Source organism: Sceloporus undulatus, chromosome 6 (assembly GCF_019175285.1).
Source record: "Sceloporus undulatus isolate JIND9_A2432 ecotype Alabama chromosome 6, SceUnd_v1.1, whole genome shotgun sequence".
NCBI classification, from domain to species: Eukaryota; Metazoa; Chordata; class Lepidosauria; order Squamata; family Phrynosomatidae; genus Sceloporus; species Sceloporus undulatus.
Window position 1 is genome coordinate 27,215,292 of NC_056527.1, and position 25,786 is coordinate 27,241,077.

The 25,786-nt window shown below is 39.5% G+C and overlaps 1 protein-coding gene across 1 annotated transcript in view; it reads left to right on the forward strand.

The window, feature by feature from the left end:
* The window catches only part of CUBN (cubilin), a 175,007-nt gene that overhangs the window by 43,771 nt on the left and 105,450 nt on the right, over positions 1–25,786 (forward strand). Inside the window, 11 exon segments of the mRNA XM_042472046.1 lie at positions 1,401–1,557; positions 2,381–2,559; positions 4,076–4,238; positions 4,755–4,971; positions 5,492–5,622; positions 12,891–13,077; positions 15,797–15,957; positions 17,786–17,878; positions 17,881–17,966; positions 20,744–20,900; positions 22,716–22,903. Coding sequence (XP_042327980.1) covers positions 1,401–1,557; positions 2,381–2,559; positions 4,076–4,238; positions 4,755–4,971; positions 5,492–5,622; positions 12,891–13,077; positions 15,797–15,957; positions 17,786–17,878; positions 17,881–17,966; positions 20,744–20,900; positions 22,716–22,903 — 1,719 coding nt within the window.

The following is a 25,786-nucleotide window of genomic DNA, read 5'->3' on the forward strand; positions in this document are numbered from 1 at the left end:
CCCCCAAGAAGTTATCTTAGAAAGATGGAGAATTAAAGACCTGTGTGTGCCAGTGAAAGAAGAGGTATTATGATACTGGAGTGTTCTGCTACTTTCCCCCCTCCAGTAGCAGATAATGAAATGAGAGCCGACAGATCAGAAGACATATATCTGGCATGTAGCTGTGATATACAGTATCTCCCATGCAAGGCTCCCAACAAATCTTTTCAGCATGGCAAGCCCCCAGGATGGCCATTTTCTTGTCAGTGGACAAGAAGGGGAGCAGAGACATGTCTAGTTGTTTCCTATGGCTGCAGACACTATAACAGGCATCTTCAGGTACATCCCAGATGTCCTTGAGAGATCCTTAAGGATGATGCCATTACTGTAGATCCAGCTAACAGAAAATAGCTGGACATGGCTCTATTGCTCCCCCACTGTCCACCAACACAGAAATAATTGTGGGGTAGGCTGCCCCACTGACAAGGGGAGTTGGGGTTGGGCACCGATTTTGTTTTGTTTGTGATCAGAACAGAATTCCAAACACTGCACCGACACAAAAAAGTGGAATTAGGTCCAACTTATACCATTGTAACAGAATGCCAGCCAAGGGTATATCTGTCCTGTTCTCACACTGCATCAGCAGGCAGGGTGCTAGAAGTTCAGATGTCAAAGGAGCAAGCAGAATCCAACTTCAAATAGACCAGGATCATGAGCCTTAAATCCTAAACACAGTCCAAGGTAGCAGATAACAAGGTCAAGAAACAGCCCAGGGTTGTAAATCTTAGAGTCAGGTCCTGCTGTAAACTGCAGGCTTCAGAAAGAAATCCAGTTTATTTCCAGCAACTGAAAGGGGAAAGTCTAATAAAACACACCAACTGAGCTTTGCCGCATCTACAGACCATATTTTAGGAGGTCATTTTCCCACTGCACAGATATAATCTCTCAATTAGGATATTGGGAATATCTCTTCAGCTTCTTGCTGATGAGCCCTCAGGTGTCTATGAGCGTGAGCTGAAGGCTGGCACAGCTCCCTCCTCAGAAGCTGAACTCTGAAGGAGGTACTTGATGAATGGATCTGCTTCATCCTGAGAAGCTGAACTCTCAAGTGGGGAGCATGACGATATAAAAAAGTATCTTACTATACGCATTATGGAGTATATTCTGGGAAATAGGAGAAAGTCATGTACACCAATAGGTAATATGAAAATAACAGCAGCCATCTTATAGTAGCCCTTCTCTTCAGCAGTTGATGTGCCAGGACCAATTTGTTAGGCACCAGTTGTGAGGAGCAGGTGCTTGAATGTTCACTCTTTTGTTTGTGCATCAGGAGCCATAGTTCTCACAAGCGTCCAACTGTAGTTTGATGTGCAGATCTTACATTCAATCTTGTTCTCTTCTTATTCTCTTCTGCATGTTAGGTCCGAGATGGTGACACTGAGATGTCTCCCTTAATTGGCAAGTTCTGTAACAGCACACTGCCTTCCTCTATTACTTCCAATGGCAACAGCCTCTGGATCAAGTTCAAGTCTGATACCTCAGCCCAAAGGTCGCGCTTCAGGGCTGTTTATGATGTTGGTAAGAGATAGTGATCCCTACTGTTCTGCTTTCTCACTTGCGAAACAACTGGTTTTTCTTATACCTTTTAAAATCTGTCCAAGTTAGTAGCCACCACTACCATACTTCCAAGTGTTCTGATTTGGTGGGGCTAGTTTTAATTAATCCTCTGCTGTCCCACTTTTTCATCTGCTTTTAAAATGTCCCACTTTCTCTTTCCTCCTCCCACTCTTCCCTTTTGTCCTTAGCTTACTTCATTTATCACAGACTGATTTCAGTGTGCAAAAGTAATTGCATTCATTTCATCAGGGGAGAGAAGGAGGTGAAATCTAGCTCTTCCCAATAGGCTTATGCAAAAGCAAACTACTGCAGCCTCTCCTAGCTTGTGTGTTCTTCCTCATTATTAACTTTTCCCACCTTGACCAACTCTGATGTTGCTGGGCTGTACATGTCTCAGATTTGATCTGTGAAACGTTGATGGGTGTATTCTTCTCCTGTTTCATTGAGTTTTCTCAGATCTTCTCCAACTCCCTGATTCCTCTACTCATTCTTCCCCATTATCTTCCCATGCTAGATTTTAAGGGAGAGGCTCTTTTCTATGAGGTGGAATTGGAGGTGCGGGGAGGCTTCCTCTCCATACGAGGCACTTTGGCAGACCTAATGCCTGTTTATATGCTTACATCAATTTGAACTTAATCTTACATTCTCCAGTGACTAAATCATGCTTATTATGGAGAGGTTTAGCAATCAGTCTCTTTAATCTTTTTATTATGTAGTATTTTTTAAATGAAGAAGCTGGGATGCCTTTAAAAATTAATGACCAATTCTCCCTTTCCCTTGGCAGCATGTAGAAGAGTCTGGTCTGGTGATGGAGTCATCCGATCTCCCTATTTCAGCAGATCACTGTCTCATGAAAAGATCTGTGAATGGATCATCTCTGAACCAGAAGGCAATCGTGTGATTCTCAATTTCACTGACTTCCGCATCCGTACTAATATAAACTGCGCCTTGGATTATGTTGAGGTAAAGGCCATTTTAATAAACGTATCACAAACTGAACCTCTATACACCACAGAGACCCTTGATGCATGCTCAGTCCCATAAGTGTCCTTAAATGGAAGTAAGTCCGGTTCAAACTGAGGAACTTATTATTATGATTTGTGTGTGTGAGAGAGAGAGAGAGAGAAAGAGAGAGAGAGAATATATACTTTAAATTATATGTAATATTCTGTTAAAGAGGGGTGCATGTAAACAGTTTCAGTCTCTGGAATTAATAGTTCTATTTTCTTGGTATGGAGATATATATACCGTAATTTTGCTTACACTACTTAGCACAGTGGAAGTGGGTGCCCTCCATGCCAGGAGGTGAATCTGCTCTGGGTTTTAGTCCATACTTCAAAGGAACTATCCAAGAAACAGAATTTATCTATGTCCAATCCACAGTGCAGAAATAATCCAATATGACACTGCTTTAACTGCCCTGGCTCAATGCTAGGGAATTTTGGTAAATGTAGTTTTGGGAGACATCTACCCTTCTCTGTCAAAGAGCTCTGGTGCCACAATGAACTACAGTTCCTAGGATTCCTTAGTACTGAACCAGGGCAGTTAAAGTGGTGTCAAACTGGATTATTTCTGCAGCGTGAATTGGACCTAAATCATACCTATCGCTATACCAAAGAGGAAGAACACTTAGTTCCAGAGACTAAAATTGTTTGCATACACCCCTGCTAAAAAAAAAAATACTAATAAGGATAATTGAAAATTATATCCAGATTAATGTTTCAATCCTAATTGCATTTCAGAATGTGGCAAAACAGCTGGGCAGCATTTGATTACCTTCCCATTCGTTAAACTAAGTGGGTTTGCTGGACCCACATGATTTCTCAGAGGAGGCATTTATTTGTACTTTAATGCAACCATACCTAATTTCCATTTTTTTGAGCAAATGTTTGAACAGAAATGCAATTATCCTTCAATATTTAGACTTCTCAAATTTTGTGATGTAGCTCTTAAATTTAGGGGGAAATAGGCACATTACTGGAAATTACTTACAGAAACATGTTATATTGTGGGAAATTGATTGTAAATTATTGATATTTGGCAAACTTGCATAGAAAAATGTAAAAATTAGGAGAAAAATACAAAAAATGCATATATATATTTTTCAGGTAGATGATTTAAAAAAAAAAACCTCAGCTTGATGTGAAAATTAGATGAAACATTAGAAACTGAAAGAACCTGAAAATGACAAATTTTCCGTAAAGGTCATGCCATGAATTGGTCATTGAGAGGTCATTGTGGTATAGTACTTAAGAGTGCTGAAATGGCATTTGAGAGATTGAGATTTTGGTCTTCACTGAGGCATGAAACTCACCAGATGACCTTGGTCCAGTCAGTCTGACCAGAGTTGTTGTGAAGATAAAGCAGGGAGGAGAGCTGTGTATACCACCTTGAGTTAACTGGTGGAAAAGGAGGATATAAATGTAAGAAATAAATAGGTGTATTCAGGACTGCAACTTCAAAATTTTTCTTTCCATAGGTCAGAGATGGCAACAATATGAATTCACCTTTATTGGGCAAATACTGTGGTTCAACTGTACCATCAATTGTTCAGTCTACATCTAACTATGTGTATGTGAAATTCAGAGCTTCATCTGCAGCAAACCTTGGCTTTCTTGCTGAATACAGATCTTTTGATGCAGGTAAAGGATGCTACTACTATCACCACCTGATTTTTCTTTGACAACAAATAATTACAGGTGGTGTCATGAATACTTTTTCATATATGTAGATCCAAAACACGCTGCAGAAATAATCCAGTTTGAGACCGCTTTAACTGCCCTGGCTCAATGCTAGGGTATTCTGGGACCTGTAGTCTTATGAGACATTTAGCCTTCTCTGTGAGAGAGCTCTGGTGCCACAATAAACTACAATTCCTAGGATTCCCTAACACTTGGGTGAAGGCTAAATTTTAAAGGACAATGACAAACCACCTCTCAATATTCTTTCTGTTTAAAAAATACTTATCAAATTCATGGAGTTGCCATGTGTTGACAGGTAATTTGCCAGTCACATGTTTCTGGCAGGGCTGTTTTTCTGTTTTTGCATCATCATCATCATCATCATCATCATCATCATCATCATCATTATCATCATCAATCTGTACATCTACTTTATTCTGTTTTAATTGAAAAAGTATATCTATCTATCTATTGTAGCATGTGGGGGAACTCTTACAGAACCGAATGGAACCATTACAACTCGTGACTACCTAGCCACCTACCCACATGGTGTCAGATGTACATGGACTGTCTTAGTGGAGCCTGGTAACTTAATCAGTCTGACCTTCACATATTTTTACTTGGAATTTGACTACATTTGCAGCAGAGATTACCTTGAAATTTATGACAACAGCACTATGACAAAGCTGGGTCGGTATGTATATAAACATATATTTTGAAAGCTGGTTAACATTTTTGAAAATGCTTTTAATCCTGTATTATGTTCAGCTGGAAGCAAGTCCCATTGACTTATTTTTGAGTAGCCACACATATGGACTTATTGCTGAGCAGATGTCTATAAGATAATGCTATTAGCCTGCTTATCTGAGTTCTTCCATATAATATGTTTCAAGGTCTTTTAGAAATCTGTGCCTCCTTTATCATGCATTACCCCCTTTTAATCAATACCCAGGGTTTCATTTCTTATCTAATGCATAATATAATTTATAGGCAGCCCCATTGTTCTTTTTGTTATTCATTGGACAGGTAGAAAATCAGTTGAACATTTTAAAATGAATTCTAGAATACTTGAATACATCACTCAAATATCTGATTTAACATTTATTCACCTTAGGTTATTATACATTTAACATTGTATGAATATTGAATTTGGAAATTGTGATCACATAGGGTTTAATTAAATGTATGAGCTAATTATCACTGATTTGTTACAGGTACTGTGGGAGGTCAGTGCCACCATCTGTGACCAGTGGTGGCAACACACTGACGTTGTATTTTGTGACAAATCACAATATTGCCTCAGAGGGATTCTCTGTTAATTATGTTTCACTGAATGCAGCTACAGGTACAATAAATATGTCCCATAAGTCTTTTACTCCAATGATTAAATGCTTAATTTCTAATGTTAGGATCCTTGCCTCTTTTTCCCTCGTCAATAGGAGGAGATAAACCTGAAAAATATTACCACAAAGGATCTTTTTATAATTGAATAAGGAATGATGTGGCAGATCTGAGTTTAATTAAACTGGTTGCTTTGGACAACATATAGAACAGTTTCTGCTGAAGACTTAGTTGTGTTGTGTTTGCAGCCTCTAGGCAATGCCAGGCTATACTCATCAATTTTTTTTCTTAGATACAACAGTACTGTGTCAGTGTTTCAAGCCCAAAGCCAGTCCTACTATTAGGCAAAATGAAAAAACTACTTCAGGTGGCAGATGTTCATGTTGGATTCCACTGGTCAGCTGTTCTACAGCTGCTGGTCAGCTTGTACATGGAATAGAAGGAAGGAGTCCTCTTGTCCTTTGCCTCAGGCCATACCAAACATCTGTATTGTTGATAACCTCATGTATCTGAATTCAAAGACATAGCCATGTTTGTCTGGATCAGTATGCAAAGAAATCTAACAGAAAGAAAACATTAACAGAAAGAAGTTGGTAGCATAAGCTTTGTAGACTTAAGTCTGCATCATCACATGCATGAATACATCTGATGAAGTTTCAGTATGCAACGGGATGTTGTAGCACTTTTGAGACATGGGCCCCAAACAGAAAGGCAGACAGGGGCAGCTTCCGTCTGCTCTTGGGCTGTGGCATTTAGACAGTTCATACCACCAAGCTGCACTGAAGCCATGCAAAAAGGCAAACCATAAAGGAGTGGATGTTTTCCGCTTCTTTCTGTGGTCCCTTTGGGACCGCAGCAGCAGTGCCATGGTGTGTGGCCACCATGGCCCCAGAGCGATAAGATTGGGAGTGGTTTCTGGCTGCTCCTTCCTGCCTGTCTGTTTCACCCCTAACTGTGAAAGAAGTTTTCATAGACTTGGTCTACTTTCTCAGATGCATGGTGTAAACTGGTGTCCAGGAAGAACCTCTATAACTAGACTGTATGAATAGTCATAGAAATACAAAACTTGTGGGTATGGTGATGAGGTGACAAATTCTGGTTTAACTATGGTCATTGAGGGACAAATGTAGGAGGAAAAATGTTTCCTAAGGCAAGGGTGAATAGATAACCATATGAATGATGGAGGGAATTATGTGGTGTGTGCAGGCCATATGATTATTCACTCTCTGATTATAAAAGTGATTCCTGGGCATCAATTCATACCATGTATCTGAGGAAGTAGAACAAGTCTTGAACTCTTTTCATTCAATTAATCTCAAAGGTGCTACAAGATCCCCTTGCATACTGATATTCCAGACTAATATGGTTTGTCTCTGAATTCTGATTAAGTTAGCATCCAATAAAGTAGACTCCATGTGTTTAATGAAATAGAATTAGGTCTATAAAACTTTATACTACCAGCTTCTTCATCTTAGTTAACACTACAAAATCCCTTTGCATATTCATGTATCTAAGAAGACATATCCTTAAACCCTATGTGTCTGAAAAAGCATATTCTTCTTAAGAAATTTCCCCTGGTCCTTTACTGCAAAATATCTCTTTCTTTTAACTTTGATAGTGTGTAAAACATTATGTCTTCTAGCTTATAGTCAACATTTAATTGTCTGAACTATTTTTTAAAGAATGTGTGTAGGAAGTGCTAGCAAACTCATTTTCTTTAGCACCAAGTAGTGCCTGCAACCAGATGATTCATTTATAGAGGAAATTCCCAGTAACAGGATACAAGGGAGAGAAAGTAACAGAGGTTTCATGAAAAATGGATGCTAGGGTATAGGCAGAGGGGACACTAGGTAAATGACTGTATGGAAGACCATCTTGGCTTATCTTGTGTATCTCTTTTAATGCTTTAATAAAGTAAAGGTGAGATATAAATGGACCAAAAGAACAAAAATGTTTTGGACCAAACTTCTCAGTGTAATTACTGCATAATAGAAAGTGAAAACTGAGCTGCATAAAAAAGCTCCAGATGAAGTTGCACTTACAGTAAAATCAAAGAGACTTCAGATGTAACAACTTCTGTTATTTTTTATATAAACTATGTGCAACTAACTGACATTTTCACTTAATCACTTGATCAATTAACATCCTTTTCAATGAGTCAACAGACTTTTCTGGCAGATCCCATGCATGTCATATATCTTTTTTTTAAAAGGCATTATTAATCTATACAATGCAAAGCAAAAATAGCTTCAAAAATATTAAATTAAAGTTCTTATTAAATAGGGGTGCCCTTTAAAAAGATAACCTCATTATTATTAACACAGCAAACAAGTTTAGTAATATTTGCATTGCTTGTTGCTTTACTGATTGTTTTTCTATTACTTTTTAGTACCTGGGGGGGAGGTAATCCACCTAAAAAGTAGGAAAGTGGTTAAACTTTAAACACTTGAAGAAAGCATTTTAGACCCCAAGTTACATTTTGGTCTACAGTCCCTAGTGTGATGTCTGGAGGATACTAGGAACAGTAGTTGAGAAAGTAACTGTTCTGAGTATTGATTCAGTCAAATCAATATTCTGAATTCATTTTAAACATGCTGTTTTAATTCCAGTTGTTAATCCCAACTAGATTGGGCTAACGGTTGGATATAAATCCACATTTCTTTATTGAAAATAACTTCTTTGGTTTGTAGCCTTTAACAATTCTTCCCTGTGTGTAGACACTCTCATTATTGTATAGTGAGCCCTTGCCTTACGTGAGGATCTGTCCCGGACCCCACTGCATAAGGCAAGTTTCTGTGTGTACTTGAGCCCCATTGAAACTAATGGGGCTCATGCACATGGCACCATTGACTCTTCGCTGCACGGCTTTCACCCGTGTATGATGCGGGCATGCTGTACATTTAACCAAAACCCAAGTGGCGATAATAAACGTGTTGATTAGACAAAGGAGATTATTACATGGGGATAGGATGGGGTTGTGAGCAAAGCAGATCGCTCTCCCATTCTTATCCCATCCTTCTCATGGTTACGTGAAAGCGTTTCAGAGACATCACACTTTGTCCTGTCATTTAAGTGGAATTGTATTAACGCGAATTCCCATTAATGCAATATGACAGGACAATTCCACTTCAATGACAGGATAAGCACAATGTCATGTGAAAGTCTTTCACACGATCACAGTCAATTGTGGCTCAATGATAGGACAATGACCGGATAAGTGTGGCATCATCTGAAAATCTTTTCACGATTGTGCGATAAGGACAGGAAAAGGAATCTTTTTCCCCATGTGATAATCTCCAGAAATGTTTAACTCCCATCTCCAGCTTAACATAGCCATTGTTCCTTTAGGAAACACTACATGGATGTAGTCTGGATGTAACAGTTCATAGCAGTTGAAGCCAGGATTGCCTTTTGCAGATTAGGGCTACCGCTAGTGAATAATAACTTCAGCAGAGAAGAAGATCTTAGTTAGGCCCTGGATTTTGAAGGGGCAAAGGTTGGATGTGAATGTCGTGTTTGGCAAACGCACACGCCTCTAGTTGAAAACAGATAGAGATTCAATTTGAAATGGCTGGAGTGAAATGTTACTAAACAAGCTTGCTTTTAAGCCTCCCCACAAAGGATCTTTGTGTTTGTGCTCCTCCTGTTCTCTGAATTGGTAAAATTAAGTCAGTTAATTATGTCACTGTGTGCCAGCAACAGCAGGACCTCAAGTGTTGATATTTTATTCCATTGCCTGCAAAAGAAAAGAGAGGGGATATTTTCTGTAGGGGGCTGTGGAATGAATTGGAGGTTGAAAGAAGTTGCAAACAGATGAGTTTAAAAATATCAGAACAAAGGGGACAAACATACTCTCCAAAAATATGTTATCAGGCATGAGTTTGCTCTTACAGTAAGAACCTCTACTAATAATTAATACCTCTACTTTTAGATTGGGTGTGCAGGTGAAGAAATATCCCAGTTCTAACTTTCTGGTTTATGCAGTAATGCATGAGAAAGCAACAACACAAATAGTGTTTTTAATTTTCTGTTGACTGTTTGCATGGTTCAGCTTCCAAGAATTTTATTATGCTTTCTGCCAGAGCCAACTTGACTGCTTGAACTGGCTCGAATCAGAACCAGGTGGACCTGGCCATCTTTATATACTGGCTGAGAAAATTGTGTACCTCTCTAATACAGTTAGTCTTTTCTTTCAAAATGAAATTTATATATTAAAAATGAATGGAAACAAAAGCTCATCCAAGTTTTTATTAATGACGTCAAGACATAATGCAATGCTTTGGTGCTTATGACTATGACAAATAACAAAAAAAAATTAAACCAGTTTGCGTGCTTAATTTCTAATTCAAATATGAAGCATTTAATCCAGTAGCTGGATGCTACAAAACCAAAAAGGGCTTCTGCTCCAATTTGAAAAGGGCAAACAGAGCAGTTACCGGAATAGTGTTGGATAGATTTTCATGAAAGAAAAGTAGCCAAGTAGGATGTTCATGTTTAATCATCTTGGCCATCTGTATTTAATCTCTTTTGACCATTGTGTGGTTACCAGTGTATTTGGCAACTATTCCATTGTAACTCAGAGTTCCTGGTCCATCCTTGAGATCTTTGGGAGAACAATGAAGAACAGATAACTTTTTAAGCCTGGATTTACATGGTTTTTTTTAGGCTGAGAGCAAGCCTAAACCACATCTCCCCTTAAGTTTATGTGTGTTATTAGAATGGCTTATTGGGTTACAAAAAAACAAAATTGGTTCCAGACTAGGCTTTTGTTGTGCACTTGGCTCATTTACAGAATTTTGTAGAGGATCTAGGCATTATTGTATTCCTTTTGCAATCCTCCCATGATTTTCTACTGCTTTGCTTACCTTTTTTGCTTACCACAGAAAGGCTGGCATCCTGTTAGTGGCATATGAGCATGTACATTTTCCTTTGCAAATGTCCTTTTTAAAGGCACTCAAGGTGATCCCTATATGAACCAATGGATATTTTGTTCAGTGGGTTCACTGTGGTAAGCATGACCAGAGTGTCAAAATGTAATTAGCTTACAGTTGTAAACTGCTTAGACACTGTTAGTTCAGTATGAAGCGGTATATAAATGAAGCTGTTAGTTTTGTTTTTAATAGGAACAGCCCAACACAGTATTAAAAAACAAAGAATAAATGGGTAGATGTTTATTAATACACAATTAGATCGTGCATTAACCCTGAACTTTTAAACCATTCTTAGCTCTCTCAAACCCTATTTAGTTCTCCCCTCTGGCTGGCTATCCTATCTGCATTGCATCTTTTTCCTGTCTAGGCCATCTTGGACACTGGAAGATTTCAGTGCTGATGTAATCATTTTGCATCTGGCTACAGAGACACAGCCAGACATTTCTCTGATCTTACCCATTCCCCATGGAATGGCCATGGGGGCAGTGGCGTACCTACTCCTGGTGTCACCCGCTGCAGGGGGTGGGGCTCCAGGTATGGGGCTTCCAGGGGCACACTTGGCCTCCCTCAAGGCTGTCCTGTCCTTCCCATGCGGACATGCCCCATTCTCCTCCTCATGACAAGAAAGATGGGATGGCACAGGGGAGAGAGTGTACTCAGTCCCCCATGGGGCCACCTTGTCTTTCTCCTCACGAGGAGAACTACATGATGGCATGTGTGCCAGTGCGCTTGATCTCAGTTGGGGTCTCATGAGGAGACCGACACAACAGCACAGGGGAGAGGGCCTGACCGAGTGTCACCCCTCTTCTGGGGTGTCACTTGGTGTGGTCTGTACCTCCTGCACTCCCTAGTGACACCACTGCATGGGGAAGAGGGCTTCAGAATCCACTGAGGTGGTATATTGCTCAGCTTGGCCTATGTCCACATGGAGAACCTCTGTACTATTCTAAGCTATATAGGATTTTAGCCAAAATGTGTTTAAGAGGTCAAAATGGAAGAGCTATATAATGTTTTCTGACTGATAGCGCTAGAACCTATTTGTCTGGAAATGCTCTGTACTTTCACAGAGGGCATTGTAATAGGGATAGCTCGACCATTTTTCAGTGGAGCACCCAAAGCTGGGGATCTATCTAAATAAGAGAGATGTTTTTATACTAGGATCAGTAGTTACATGCTGATACAAGAGCGATCAGACCAATTCAAATTTCTGTATGAGGCAAAGGACAAGCTGGCACCTCTTGTTTGGTCTTCATGCAAAAACTCAGTGAACTAGCATTGGAATCTTGCTTGAACTCTGGCAATGAGATATCATCTGAGGCAGAAGGCTAATTTAGGAGGCTTATGATTGATTGTGAACATTCTCAATTCTGTATCCATACAGAGGGAAACAAATGCCATTGCCACTTTCTAACATCTGTTGCCTGAGCCATTGCCTGCCTCCCTCATATTGTCTAATCCCTAAAACGTTCTGAGATGGGATCAGACACTACCTAAGTGTTGCAGAATGCTTGGTGCTAGGAGACATACTGCAGAATGCCTGCTGCTTAGGAACAAATTATCATTTGTTTATTTATAATAAGCAATTAAATAAATAAATAAATCACTTTTTTTCCTTTAACAAAAGCCATAATGTGGCATAGGAAAGGCAAATGCCAAGATAGATCTCGCCACTGTGATCCCTTGTTAGTAATTTTTATTATATTGGTGAGTTTCTATGGCCTGGCTTCACCTTCCAAAAGAAAGGAAGAAAGAAATCAAATGCCAAAAAAGAAACAAGGAAAAACTACTTTGTTGAAGCAAGGATTGAACTACTTAACACCCTCTGATCCCCCTTTCTCTTTATTTAAAATATTGTTTTGCAAAAACTTTTATGCACACAGTAGGCTCTCTTAAAATCTATTAAGCAAATTGTACCCAACCTACATCTTGATTAATTCGTGTAGCCACAACACGCAATTCCGTTGCTGCAGCGCGGCTACGAAGAAAAGAGAGGCGGCTCCTGGCTGCCTCTTTCTGGCGGTCTGTACTCTGCCTATAATTCTCATAATCCCTCTAGCCACATGTTCAATGGCTATGCTGGCTGGGGAATTCTGGAAATTATAATAATAGTGTAATAAAAAAAATCTTTCCACGTTATGTACTTCAGATTGAAGGGAGAAGGGATAATCCAAAACAGTGTGAGTGTGTGTGCTAGTTGCACAAGTAGTTTTTAGTTCTTGGTATTGTGTGATGATTTCCCATGAATCTCTGATTGTAAATGTCTTGTAAAATTTACCATATATAATTTGGTTGCTTTTTTTTTTTGTCCTCACCCCACATTTCTTCATCCCACCCTTTCAAGCATGCTCACATGAATACACGGAGGCTTCTGGTGTGTTAACATCTCCAAACTATCCCAACCACTATCCCAACAAAATGACTTGCATATACAGGATTCATGTTGGGAACAACAAACAGATCGCTTTGCACTTTACCAACTTCTCCTTGGAGTCTGGAGCCCCATGTTTAAATGATTATGTAGAACTCAGGCAAGTTTGCTTTTTTTTTTTTTTTTTGCTCTATTTATAATATAATCTAAAAATTCACTGGCTAGAATTGTAGGGCAAGATGGTATATGCTAATGAAACAGCTTTGTACTGTCACAATATTTCTCTTGTTGTGCATCTGAACCCAGAATTACCTCCTGTCTTTGGCTATGCTTCTCCAGGTTCTTAAAACAGGGCCTTCCCAAGGCTTTCTTACTCCATCCATTTTAGTTTGGGATGCTAAGGATGGCACCTTGTAATTGGCATCTTGTACATGCAGAACATGGCCTCTGCATCTGCAATAATAGTCCTTCTAAAACCTTGTAAGATGCCAGAAATGACTCCTATTCTACCAAAATCAAACTCCCTTTAGCTAGATATGCTTTACAACATGATTCTGGAGGATGTCATCCAAAAAAGTCATTTTTCAGTCTGTTGGCAATGTTGGAAGTTGCATTTTATTACACGAGACTATTTATTCAACTAATCCAGGATAGTCTACTCTAATTGGTAGTGGCAATGCAGAAGACCTCTTCTCCATTACTCAAATTTTAAACTAGAGATGCTAGGGTTTGAAACTGAGATTTCTTTACAAATGGCCTGTGCTCTATCAGTGAATTGTGTTTTCTCCCTTATACATTTCCTCATTAAATGGAAGTAAGGAGTATACTATTCAAGCAAAGTTGTATAACAATAGACCCTTCTAAACTGGAGCTATTTCAAGCATGGATTTCAAGGCATCTTTGGTAATGAGCTGAGTAAAGCTCTAGTCTAGATGCTTTGTGAAACAGTCAGACAAGGGCCTTAGTATCACTAGATTCAACCTAGGAAGAGTTTCACAAGATTACATGGGATGGGTTTAAAATACTCAGAATCCCAGCATAGTTACTAACTGTGCTAATTGAGAGTTATAGTTCAGTTGTTTTCCTCTAGACTGGGGAAAATAACTGCCACTAATTTGATGGCAATACCAGTCTCTCCATGCTGGCTGGGAGATTCTAAGTGTTGTAGCTGAAAAAAGTAACCTTTCCAAGCTAGGATGGAAGTGAATTTTTTTTTTAAAAAAAAGACCATTGTATTCAAAAGGCAATTTAGAATCAAGCTTTCCTTAAAATCCTGAGTAGAATGTGGGAGTCTTCAAGGAGAACCCTTTCTTCTAGGGGAACCCTTTCTGAACCCTTTCTTTTATACTAGGGAAAAGTGCAGCCCACAAGGCTATTTATGTGGTTCCCCAGACCTTTCTGCCTATTTTGTCCCCAAATGCCCCCACAATCCCTAGAGAGCATGGAGGGCAAATATTCCATATTTTTGTGTCCCTGGGCTGTTTTAGGACCAGGAAAGCCTTTTTTCCCAACTGAAAATTATGTAGACATCAATGGGTCACTTTATTGTTATGGCTAGTAGCTGTTTACAGCTGGACCCTGCAAGGAAATGTTGCAATATAACGTATTCCTATGGAAAATTCTGAATGTTCTGTTCTGTCCCATCTATTTCCTTCTCACAACACTATCAGCATTCTGTATATCCTAACTATGTTCTCCATTAGGCTCTTAAAGAATTTGTTTCCTAAAGAGATGTTGCATTTCTGCAAACCTTAGAACACTCTCAAACCTCCATATTTTTACTGGGTGTGAATGGTGCAGATTTTGGCAACATTGGTACTGTACATGGATACATATTTGAGATGGCTGTTGTGTAAATGATAGATCTAAATACCATCAGTTTATCTAACTTCCCCTTTAAAGCTATTTATGGTTCTTATCGCTAAATTGTTTGGAACTGAATTCCATTTGTGAATTTTGCATTGTGTGAAAAACTGCCTTCTTTTGTCTGTTCTAAGGGCCACAAAGCAGTGTGCTGCCAGCAATACAAAGTTAGGGAGCGCGCACCAACCACACGCTCCCTAACCGTAGTCTGTGGCAGCATTGGCATCATGGCGGCCTCCCATCTACATGCTGTGCAGAGTCCCCACAGCCACGCAGGGAAGCAACATTGCAGCCCTTTTGACATTGCAGGAAGGAGCTGCATTTTTCAGCTCCTTCCGAGAGCGACTCGTTCCTGTGGCAACTACACAGCCGTGGGAATGATCCTGAGGGGGAAGGGGCCACCCCTTTCTCCTCCTGGCTGTCTGGGTGTTCGGGAGCATGAAGCCCCAAGCTGCTTCTCCATGGCCTGGAAAACACTGGATTGGGGCTGCCAGTGAGGTTGCCTTGGCTCCAATCCAACACAAAAAGGGGTGGGTGCAGGCTGCCCCTTTGGGGCAGTCTGTACTGGGCCTAAGTCAGATTTGTAGTGTGAATCTACAGTATGTACTCTTGAACAGATCCATCCTAATAAGAACACAGAAGAAGTTTTCTTTTACAATTTCCAGAATCCCCCAGTCAGCATGACCACTTTGAAGCTGTAGTCCAAAAATAATTTTTCCATGGTTTGTAGCCTTTTTATACAGAAATTAGTTCTATTGTTTCTGAATAACTAGTTTTAAAGCACATCTTCCTTTGCACCACTAATTCCACTGGCACTGCAACTCTTCATGTTTGGTGTAGCTTTTGGCTTCTGTTTTATAGGATTTCTTTTTGTCTTTAAATCAAGAATAGTTTAATAATAATTTTGAGATTAGGGAGCCTTAGAAATAATAGAAACCTCTCAGATGCTTAGTGGGTATATCCTTAATAAAGACCAATGGGTCTGATCATATATATGTTTTTCTCCCCAATTGTAGAGATGGAGGTTATGAGACATCACCTCTACTTGGAAAATTCTGTGGGTCATCATTGCCTCCTCTTATTATTTCCCATAGCAACAAATTGTGGATAAAGTTTGTAAGTGATGTATATAATTCATACACTGGATTCTCAGCTTACTGGGATGGAACATCTACAGGTAAAATCAGAATAATTGGCTTCATTCACTTTAGGTTCATCTTTAATAGCATTTCCATTTTTGTTGGCAGCATCTCTCAGATGAACCTCTTCTACCCAGCATACAGATGATGAGGACAGAGAACAGGGCTTTTACTTTGGTAATAACATATTGGTCAAAGTCGTTTCAAAGGGAAGCCCACTAGTGCCCAATTCTGCTAAGGATCACAGCATGTAATTTTATAACCAGTCCTCTTGCAGCTGCTCTTGCTTGTACAGGAGCATTTCCAGGACATAACTCTATTATAACAGATGGTCCTTACTTGAGGTCCAGAAAGCTGGTCCTTTATCAGACTGACAGATGTTCATAATTTTGAGAGATGGACCCTATTTGAGGTGGGAAAGCTTTTCTGTTTATATAGATTGAATGAGATGCCAAAATTTCCATATTTAAAATGTGTGCAATTCATGAATGTGGACAATGCATTAATCTCACAGAGAAAAATGTGACTGAGGGCCCGAACAGACAGGCCAAAATAAAGATGTTTCGGGTCACTTTGGAGGTATGCTGTTTAAATGACACATGCATCTTAAGAGGCCAGAAGCTGCGCCAAAGCTGCACTCCAGTCCTTAGGATTGATGCATGGCTTTGGTGCGGCTTCTGGCGTCTTAAGAGGCCAAAAGCCGCGCCAAAGCTGCACTCCAGTCCTAAGGAGTGGAGTGCGGCTTCTGGCCTCTTAAGATGCATGTGTCATTTAAAACAGATACCTCCAAAGTGACCTGAAGCATCTTTATTTTGGCCTGTCTGTTTGGGCCCTCATCACTATTTCTTAAATACATTTAACAGCATACCTCCAAAGTGACTGAAGCAGCTTTATTTTGGTCTGTCTGTTTGGCTCTAAGTTACTGAAATTATACTTCATTTGGTATTTCAGCAGAACTCCAACTTGTTAACAGCTACTTCTGACTGTCAACCCTGCATGTGTGGAATTGCTATTGTTCCTTTACTGCTATTTTGAAAACCTGACATAGAAAAAGCAAGACATCTAAATGTGTCCATACAACCCAGAGGAACTGCCATAAAACTGAGAGTGGTTTCAGCACACACCTGGCAATGGATCTGCTGGCCACCCTGGGGTATACAAATTTTAAGGACTCTGGAAGAAATTTAGCAGATAATATTCCATTTCTGCATTGGTTATTCAAAATACATTCCTTGTAATTTACAGTTGCTTGCATTTTACCACATGCCCTATTTATAGTTTACAAAATTGGATTCATAGATATCCTTAATTAAATTAATTTTGTTGTGCTAGTTGGCCAGCTTGCTAAAGGAAAGACAGATGACACATTTTATAAATATGGTTTGATGAAAGGTAATCTTTTTTCTTTGCATTCTGCGCTATATGGGCAGCTGGTGAAAAAGGGTTACAGAAGTGCTGAAAGATGGACAAGATTAATTTAAATAAATCATGTTTTTGGTGGTTTTTCAGATATGTGGCCGTGTTCTGGAAGAGTTTTTTCCTGATGTTTCACCAGCAGCTGTGGCTGGCATTTTCAGAACATGACCACATAGCCTGAAAAACCCACAAAATCACCTATATTCAAGCCCCATTGGCTTGAATGGTGATGCACACTCCCATTTGGTCCCCTTTGTTTGCCAGCCACCAGGACAATCAGTGAGGGACGTGGCTCCAAATCTACAAAAAATGGAGGGGCGACTGTGTGTGTGTATGTATGTTTGTATGTGTATACAACACACACACAATATATATATTGGCCATTGACTATGAAGCAGAGCAAATGTTGGTTAGTGCAGTTGAATTCTGTTTCCTATGCATTTATTTTAGGTTGTGGTGGAACTCTTGCAACTTCGTCTGGAATCTTCATGTCCCCAAAACTATCCTTGCCTTATCACCATAATGCAGAATGCTACTGGCTGCTGAGTCAAGTCATGGAAGCCCATTTGAAATCCAGTTCGAACAGTTCCACTTAGAGTCACATCCACGTTGTCAATTTGATTATCTTGCTGTATGTAAAGTGGATTATTCTCGCTTCAGTGAAATGTTTTTTCAATGCTTGCAGCCCATACACCATTGCTTGGTGTTTCTCCTTGTAAATGTATGTTCACAAGTGTCAAGGGACAGATCAGTTGAGAGAATGCCTGTTTATGTATGGAAAAGTTTCTGTACATCCCTACTGCATTCTCCCTTTACATTTCATTTACACAAATCATTGTTTTTGTATAAAATATTTCAGCTTTAACTGAATGAATGGATGTCAACCAGCAGTCCTGCCTATCAGGCTGTTATCAAAGTTATTTAATGAATTAAGGATAAAAGGCAGAGCATCTTCTGACAAGAACACCATTGTCTGTCTAGTGATCCCATTTCAAAAGGTTATGTAAAAGACCTGATGTTCTTCATAATCAAAACATTTGAATTTATTTTTACCCATAGTGGATGCCCATTTTTAAAAATCTTATCATCGAAGTATATTTTGGCCACTTCTGTTGCTCCTTAAATGCATATTAGGTAAATGGATAGTTCATCAGCTGGTATTATGCTGGATATGCTTTGAATAAGTCCAGGCCAAAATTCTATGATGTTTGTTTTTTTAACCAGAAGTTAACTTTTGGGGCATGGCAAAGAATCTACAAAAAAAAAGGTTCCTTTTGTTCTTTTGTGAACATCTTATACCTGTTTGGAACCATAGTTTCACTGCTATGCTACTACCTTGGCATCAATAGTGCCTTTTTTTAAACTTAAAGGCCTTCATCACAGCATTATCTCAGCCAGTTTAAGGGCCACTTAATGGATATCATCATATCACAGTGCCACAAAGCCAGTCAGGTTTGACTATGGGAAAGCAACGTACAGGGCAAATGATGCCCTTCCATTGCTCTTATTCTGAAATACATGAGGAGAAACAGAGAGGGATGGGGATATATATCAATGAATAAAATGTATGTGTTCCTCTACATTATTTCTTTAACAAAAGAGGAATTGGTGAGAGCCAGCATGGTGTAGTGGTTTGAGTGTTGGATTACAACTCTGGAGATCAGAGTTTGATTTCCAGCTTAGCCATTAAACCTACTGGATGACCTTCGGCAAGTCACATGCTCTCAGGAGAAAGCAATGGCAAACCTCCTCTGAACAAATCTTGCCAAAAAAGAAAAAGAGTCACCACACAATAACAACAACAACAATCTGAAAAGAATAGGGATAAGTTCTTACAGCACAAACAAGAAAAGTTCATTTTTCAGCAAACTTTTAAAACTAGCAATATGCACATGTGGAAGAAAGCAATCAGTTCAGGTGAGCCTTGCATAAGGAATTTAAAACATTTGGAATCTTCTATAGAGCACTTGAAAGTTTTTTCCAAAATGCAAAGATGTCTGCCCTGCCTTTTCCCCCTGTTCATCATTTCTATCTCACTAAAGCAATCTAAATGAGCACAGTTCTCTAAAGCTTCTTTGGAAGGACTTAGGCAAAAAGAGTTTACTGCATCACTAAATAATCCATTTTACCTTTCCCAGTTTGAATCTTAATTCGGGATGCATCCAGGTATTATCATACTCAAAATGCTGCCAATGCTGCCAGCCAAGAGCAGCCTGGCTAACTTCTGGGTAGAAGCTGTACTCAGCCAGCCTCTTTTCAAAACCAGGAAGCTCCTGGCTTTGTAAATTGTTCGGCTGAGCACAGCTTCTACCCGGAAGTTAGCTGGGTTGCACTCAGCCAGCGGCATTTTGAGTATGGTAATACCTGGTAAGCCAGGTTATTTAAACTCCTATGTCACTGTAAATCTGCTCACCTAAAGTGTTTGTCTCCAGTTAGTTGCTTCACATAGGGAACAGATTCATCAGTACAGCTTCAAGCCTTGTAGGTGGGATGGAACGATGGGGAGGCTTTTCTGTTCAATCAAATGGGAAGAGTGAGAAGGAGCCTGCTTCTGACCATGTGTGCCCCAAAGACTTTTTATTATTAAACAAGCTTAATTCTCAGAAGTTTTGTTAACTGATGTATTTTCTGTATCCTTGTTCAGGAGATTAGGTTAATATTCCTTACCACTATGCTGCCCAGGTGGATAATGTTGTGACTTACTATATTCATAAACTGCTTTTCTGCCAACCACTTTGAACTCTTTGGCAGAAAAGCAGTATATAATTACACTTAGTAAATACATTATAGCATCAGAATACAGTGATTATAGTTTTCTGTGGGTTTTCCAGGTTGTATGGCCACGTTCTGGAGGAATTTATTTCTGATGTTTCGCCCGCATCTGTGGCTGGCAACGTCAGAGGGTGGTGGCATGGAAGTATATGGGGGTGCTCTCTGAAGATGCCAGCCACAGATGCAAGTGAAACGTCAGGAATAAACTCTTCTAAAATGTGGCCACACAGCCCAGAAAAACCACAGAAAACTATGGACACCAGCCATGAAAGCCTCTGATGTCACAATACAGTGATTGTTGAAAAAGAAAAAACCTGCAGCAGCCATGTCATAGTGTTCTGAATTAGATATGTCTGAGTCCAGTTTGCAAGCATTTGTACTTGGAAATATGTGCCACTGGGTTTAATCAGGCTTACACCAAGTAACTGTACATATGGTTACACAACATTTATCATACACGCTTTGGGATATTTGCTTCATATATACCAAACTGATTTCCATTGCAATAAACATATTTCCCAAACTCAGCACTAATGTAGTAGTAGTTGTTTCATGTATTCATATCAAACATTTTTCACAGCAATGGGACTCTTTTTTAAAAAAAACACTAACATCTTTGTTTCTTTGCAACTATAGGTCTATGATGGTAACAGTAGCAATGCTAAGATCCTGGGCAAATTTTGTGGCAATGAAATACCACCCACAATCCACTCTACTGGAAACAGTTTGTATGTGAAATTAAGAACAGACAGGTCTTTGGGAGGAGGAGGTTTTGTTGCTCACTATAAACAAAGTAAGTTGGATCAATTTGATTTCAGTGGCATGAATGCTGTGTGTGCTATCTGTACACATATATTCACTACATCTTTTCCAGACTATGTGAGAAAATTCTTTCCATGTTGTCCCAAACTGTATTCATGTGTACAGATTACAATATGGTAATGGCAAGACTCAGAGACAACTATAAGCCTGAACTATAATAGAATTCTCTCTGTGTCTCCCCCTCTCTCCCTCTTTCCTCTCTCATTCATCCTCTAAGAACTGAAAAGACTTAGCCGTGTTAGTCTGGAAAAATCAGTATGCAAAAGGATCTTGTAGCACCTTTGAGACTAACTGAAAGAAAGTTGTTAGCATGATGCAGGTAAGTCTAGAAAGTTCATGCTAGTAACTTATTTCTTTCAGTTAGTCTCAAAGGTGCTACAATATTTCTTGGCATACTGCTCCTCTAAGAACATAAGTCTATCTGGTCTAGAATTCTGTATATTAGAAGTGCTTATGGGAAGAAAATATATGAAGGCAATAGCACCCAGTCCTCCATAACTAAAATTTAGGAGCATAGTTACCCTAAGGCAAGCCTGTCACAGGATTTTCTCCACAAGATTGGTTCAGAGGGCTTTTTGCCAGTTTCTCTCTTAAGGCTGAGAGAAGGTGACTTGCCTAAGGTCACCCAGTGGGTTTCCATTGCAGAGTAGGGATTTGAACCCTGGTCCCCAGAGTCATAGTCCAGCCACAACACCATGATAGCTCTAGAGTGATCTATATGGGAAGCATCATATTTATATATCTATTGGGGATATCTATTTAGCTTCCTAGCTAAATAAAGACTGAACCTGGATTCTCTCAGTTCAGTGGTCAGTCCACTAAATCTAATTAACTAATATTATGGCCCACCCCCATCCTCATATGTGGCCAGTGTTCTGCTACCTTTATGAAACAGTGATGCAGTAGATCTCATTGACTCAATAATTTTGCTGTACTCTAAACAAAAGGCTGTTCAAGAACTGAGAGTTATTCAGACTGCATGTTACCCACATTAATGTGTGGGTTTTAAAAACAGCACAACATTCTTCAGTACTCCCCCTTGGAGAAACCACACATTCTTGCAGGACATTCATTTCAAACCACAAAGATGCAAGCCATTGATTAGATGACACTTTTCATCTGTACATAGAACAGGATGTTCATCTTCAACCATGCCAACTCTTAGACATCCCTTTAATCCAAAAAGTGTAGCACGGGGCTCATTCTTCTTGGGATATACGTGCATGAATGTTTGTTGTGTGGGCACATTAGTGATATATCCATATCATTCCCTCTTTGTCCTATCTTTCATCTTTCAGAAGTTAAACAAACAAACAAACAAACAAACAAAAAGCCCACAATAATTGTGGTGCTGCAGTTGTGACTCAGTTTGTTAAGAGTTCCTACTAAATCAATGTGTGTTTGTGAATGAAACTATTGATAAGCTGGTTTGTGATATTGTTGGGGCTGAAGAGACAACTAGCCTTACTTTTAAAGAAATGTGTGTTTCTTTTTCTCACTTGATCTGTTCCTGTCTTTCTACAAAAGAAGGTTGTCCTAAATGCTACTGTTCATTCCAGCTAGAATAGACTCATTGTGTCAGATCTAACTTAGTATATCAAAGCTTCCATAAGTTCTTTTTGTTTTGCTTTTTTTCTCCTTTTTCTTCCTTCCATTTCTTTATCTTTGATTTTATACTACTGTGAGTGTAAGTTAGATTGTTCATGCTAAAAATTAATAAAAAATTAATCTCCCTCCCCCCCAAAAAGGAAGAAAGCGTAACCTGTATTTAAATGCCTTTCCTCAGTTTGCCAGGGAATTGCAATTGCCAACCGTAGCCGAGGCATCTTAGAGAGTTTAAACTTTCCTAATAACTATCCTCCGGATACATATTGCAATTGGACCATCCAAACAACAACTGGTAACACCCTCAACTACAGCTTTCTAGCATTTAGTGCAAATGGAGGAGAGAACTGTGAACGTGACCATGTAAAGGTATGAAGATTTCGTGTTTCTTTTACAATATGATGTGTATCTGGTGGTAAGAGAAAAGGCAGTAAAGCTAAATAAATAAGGGACTCCCCACTGTGAATTACGAAGGGATGATTTTATAACTTAAAACAAGTCAATTAATTGCTGCTTTACATCTGTGCTTCCATTTATGAAAGATACAACTTTATTTTGTGGTAAATCTCAAAATGATGACCAATCATGGCTCCCTATAACATATCCTTGGTGTTTGGAGATGTATCTAGCACAACAAATACCCTTGTGGCAATCATAATGGAATTATAAGATTTGAAAGTGGACTGTAGTTGTAAGTGAACTTACTAGGAAGCTAGCTCCATCCATAGGATTTACTTCAGAGGAAGCTATGTTTTGGGTAGGCGCTTTAATGTGAAATAAATAATTATTCCTTTTTTTTGTGTGTGGATTTTTTGGGCTATGTGGGTGTGTTTTGGAAGAATTTATTCTTGACGTTTTGCCACCATCTGTGGCTGGCATCTTCAGAGAATGCTGGCCTGAAAGTAAGAAAGTGATTTACATGTTAATCTGTGTGTTGATCTGTTGTTGAACAGCAAGGCCTCAGTGTATCCATTTAATTAATGATCTGTTGTCTGCTGGGAAACCCCTCTGATCCTGGGTAGTTTTCATTTGCACTTGCACTTGATAGGTCTTGATTTTGGTATTTTTTCAGTAACCAAACTTTGTTTATTTTAAGCATTTCTTCTTTCCTGTTGAAGTCGTCTAGGTGTTTGTTGATTTCAATATCTTCCCTCTACATTCTGACCTGATAGTTGTTGGCATGGTCCAGAATTTCAGTGTTTTCAAATAGCATTTTATGCCCATGGGGGTTTATAACGTGTTCTGCTACTGCTAATTTTTCTGGCTGACCCTGTCTGCAATGCCTCTCATGTTCCTTGATTCATGTTTGAACACTACATTTAGTGGTCCCTATGTAGATAAAGTTATTCCTTTGATGCTTTTTTACTCATTTAAGAGGATATTTGTGGATATAATCCCACTTCCTCCCTTTTTGTCCTTTTGGAAAGTTTCTAAACAGTGATCAAATTGCCTTAATGGGTTTCTTGAAGCACCAATGTCACACACACACACACACACACACACACACAGAGAGAGAGAGAGAGAGAGAGAGAACGAACAGCGGATTCCTACATTTTCTTTATGCAGTTTTTTTTAAATGGAAAACACCATTTCTCCTTAGTAAAAACTAGAAGGTGTTGATTCTGCTAATGAGAGAAGTACTGATGGTCTGAATCTGAACTTTAAATGGTTAAGGAATTTTATATCAGTCATTTTGAAAGCAGAACTCATAAAACCACAGTAGTAATGTAAAGGATACTAGAGAAAAATGGCCTGTAATTACAATAGACCTCAGATGACTAACAGCTCCAAATGCTCCAAGATACCACCATCAGATGGATGTCCCTCAGACATGCAAAGCCAGAAGGAATGACTAATAGTTTATTTTTAACTGCATTTTTTCCTCAGCTGCCGCACCCTGTCATCTTGGAGCATCGTGACTTTTTCTGTACTTCAGAAAAGCAGCTAGCATACAACCAGGCAATTCTAAAGGCAGTCTCAGCAAATTTAATCCTGTTAGTGGCATATCTGAGGGTGAAATCCAGTGTTGTGCAAATGTAAGAAAGCTCACACAATGAACTTTCCCTTCTCTATCCTGCCCTTTCCCCGTGGTGTCCTCCACCCATGAAAAGCCTCTGTGGGGGATTGAGGGAGATCTATAGAGATGTTCCAGGCTGAGACTTTGGAGTTCAGATTCCCACTGTGCCAAAAAACTCATTGGGTGGCCTTGGCCAGTCACCCTCTTTCAGCCTAATCTGCATCAAAAGGTTGTGATAAGGATGAAGTGGGGGAGTGGGATATCAATAAAGCACATAAACAGCAAAAAAAAAAAAAAAAAAAGAGTAAATGTTCTGAAATACATTTTATCAGGCTTCAAAAAGATCAGGGAATCATTCAAAAAATGCACCTCATATAAGGTTCTCATTGCGGGCAATTTCCCTTTCTTATTGCTGTCTGGTATTTATATATGTATTTGGGAACATATGAGCCAAGAAAGGTGTCCTAGCAAAGTCCAGAGAAGTGTAAAAGATCTGTATATTTGCCCAGGAGAAAATATGGACCAAATAAAATATTCAAGCATAGCCTCACATAGGCCCTGCGCACTTTGGGCCAGCCTGGGGGCGGAGTCGGGGCATAGCATCTACATGACGCACACCCTGTGATGCCGCGTGCCACACCACACAGAGTGTGGCATCACAGTGCTCCTCTGGTGCTGCGTCCGCATGATGCAGCACTGAAAGAGTGTCATATAGTCGTGGTGCCATGGCTACTACTCCCTTTTCAGAGTGCAAAAAGGAGTCATTTTTTGCAGCTTCTTTTCACGCCCTGAATAGGCCACGGCATGCAATTGCCACGGCTCCAATCTGGCTGAAAAAGGGGTAGCTGAAAGCTACCCCATTTTTATGTTATTGTGTCCTTCTTCAGTAGTGATAACTTTCTTGGAATATGCTTTTTTTGTACATGCCAACCATGTATGTGTGTGTGTGTGTCTGTGTGTGTGCAAATAATTATCTTTTTCCAGTGCAGTCACAAGTGGAAGGAAGAGTCTTGGCTGTTAGGCTTACCACCTCTCTTTCTAGAAGAGCTCTTATGCCTTTAACAAGTTTATAAGACAAAAATTGTCAGCAACTGTGATCCTTTCATGGAGAGGACATGACTTTAGAAAGCTTCTTTGCCAAATTTCTGTCAAACCACACAGTTGGGTAGAGGAATTCAGCTAGAAAAAAAAAATAACAGTCTTGGAGATGGCATTCAAGTACTTCTGCTGTGTAC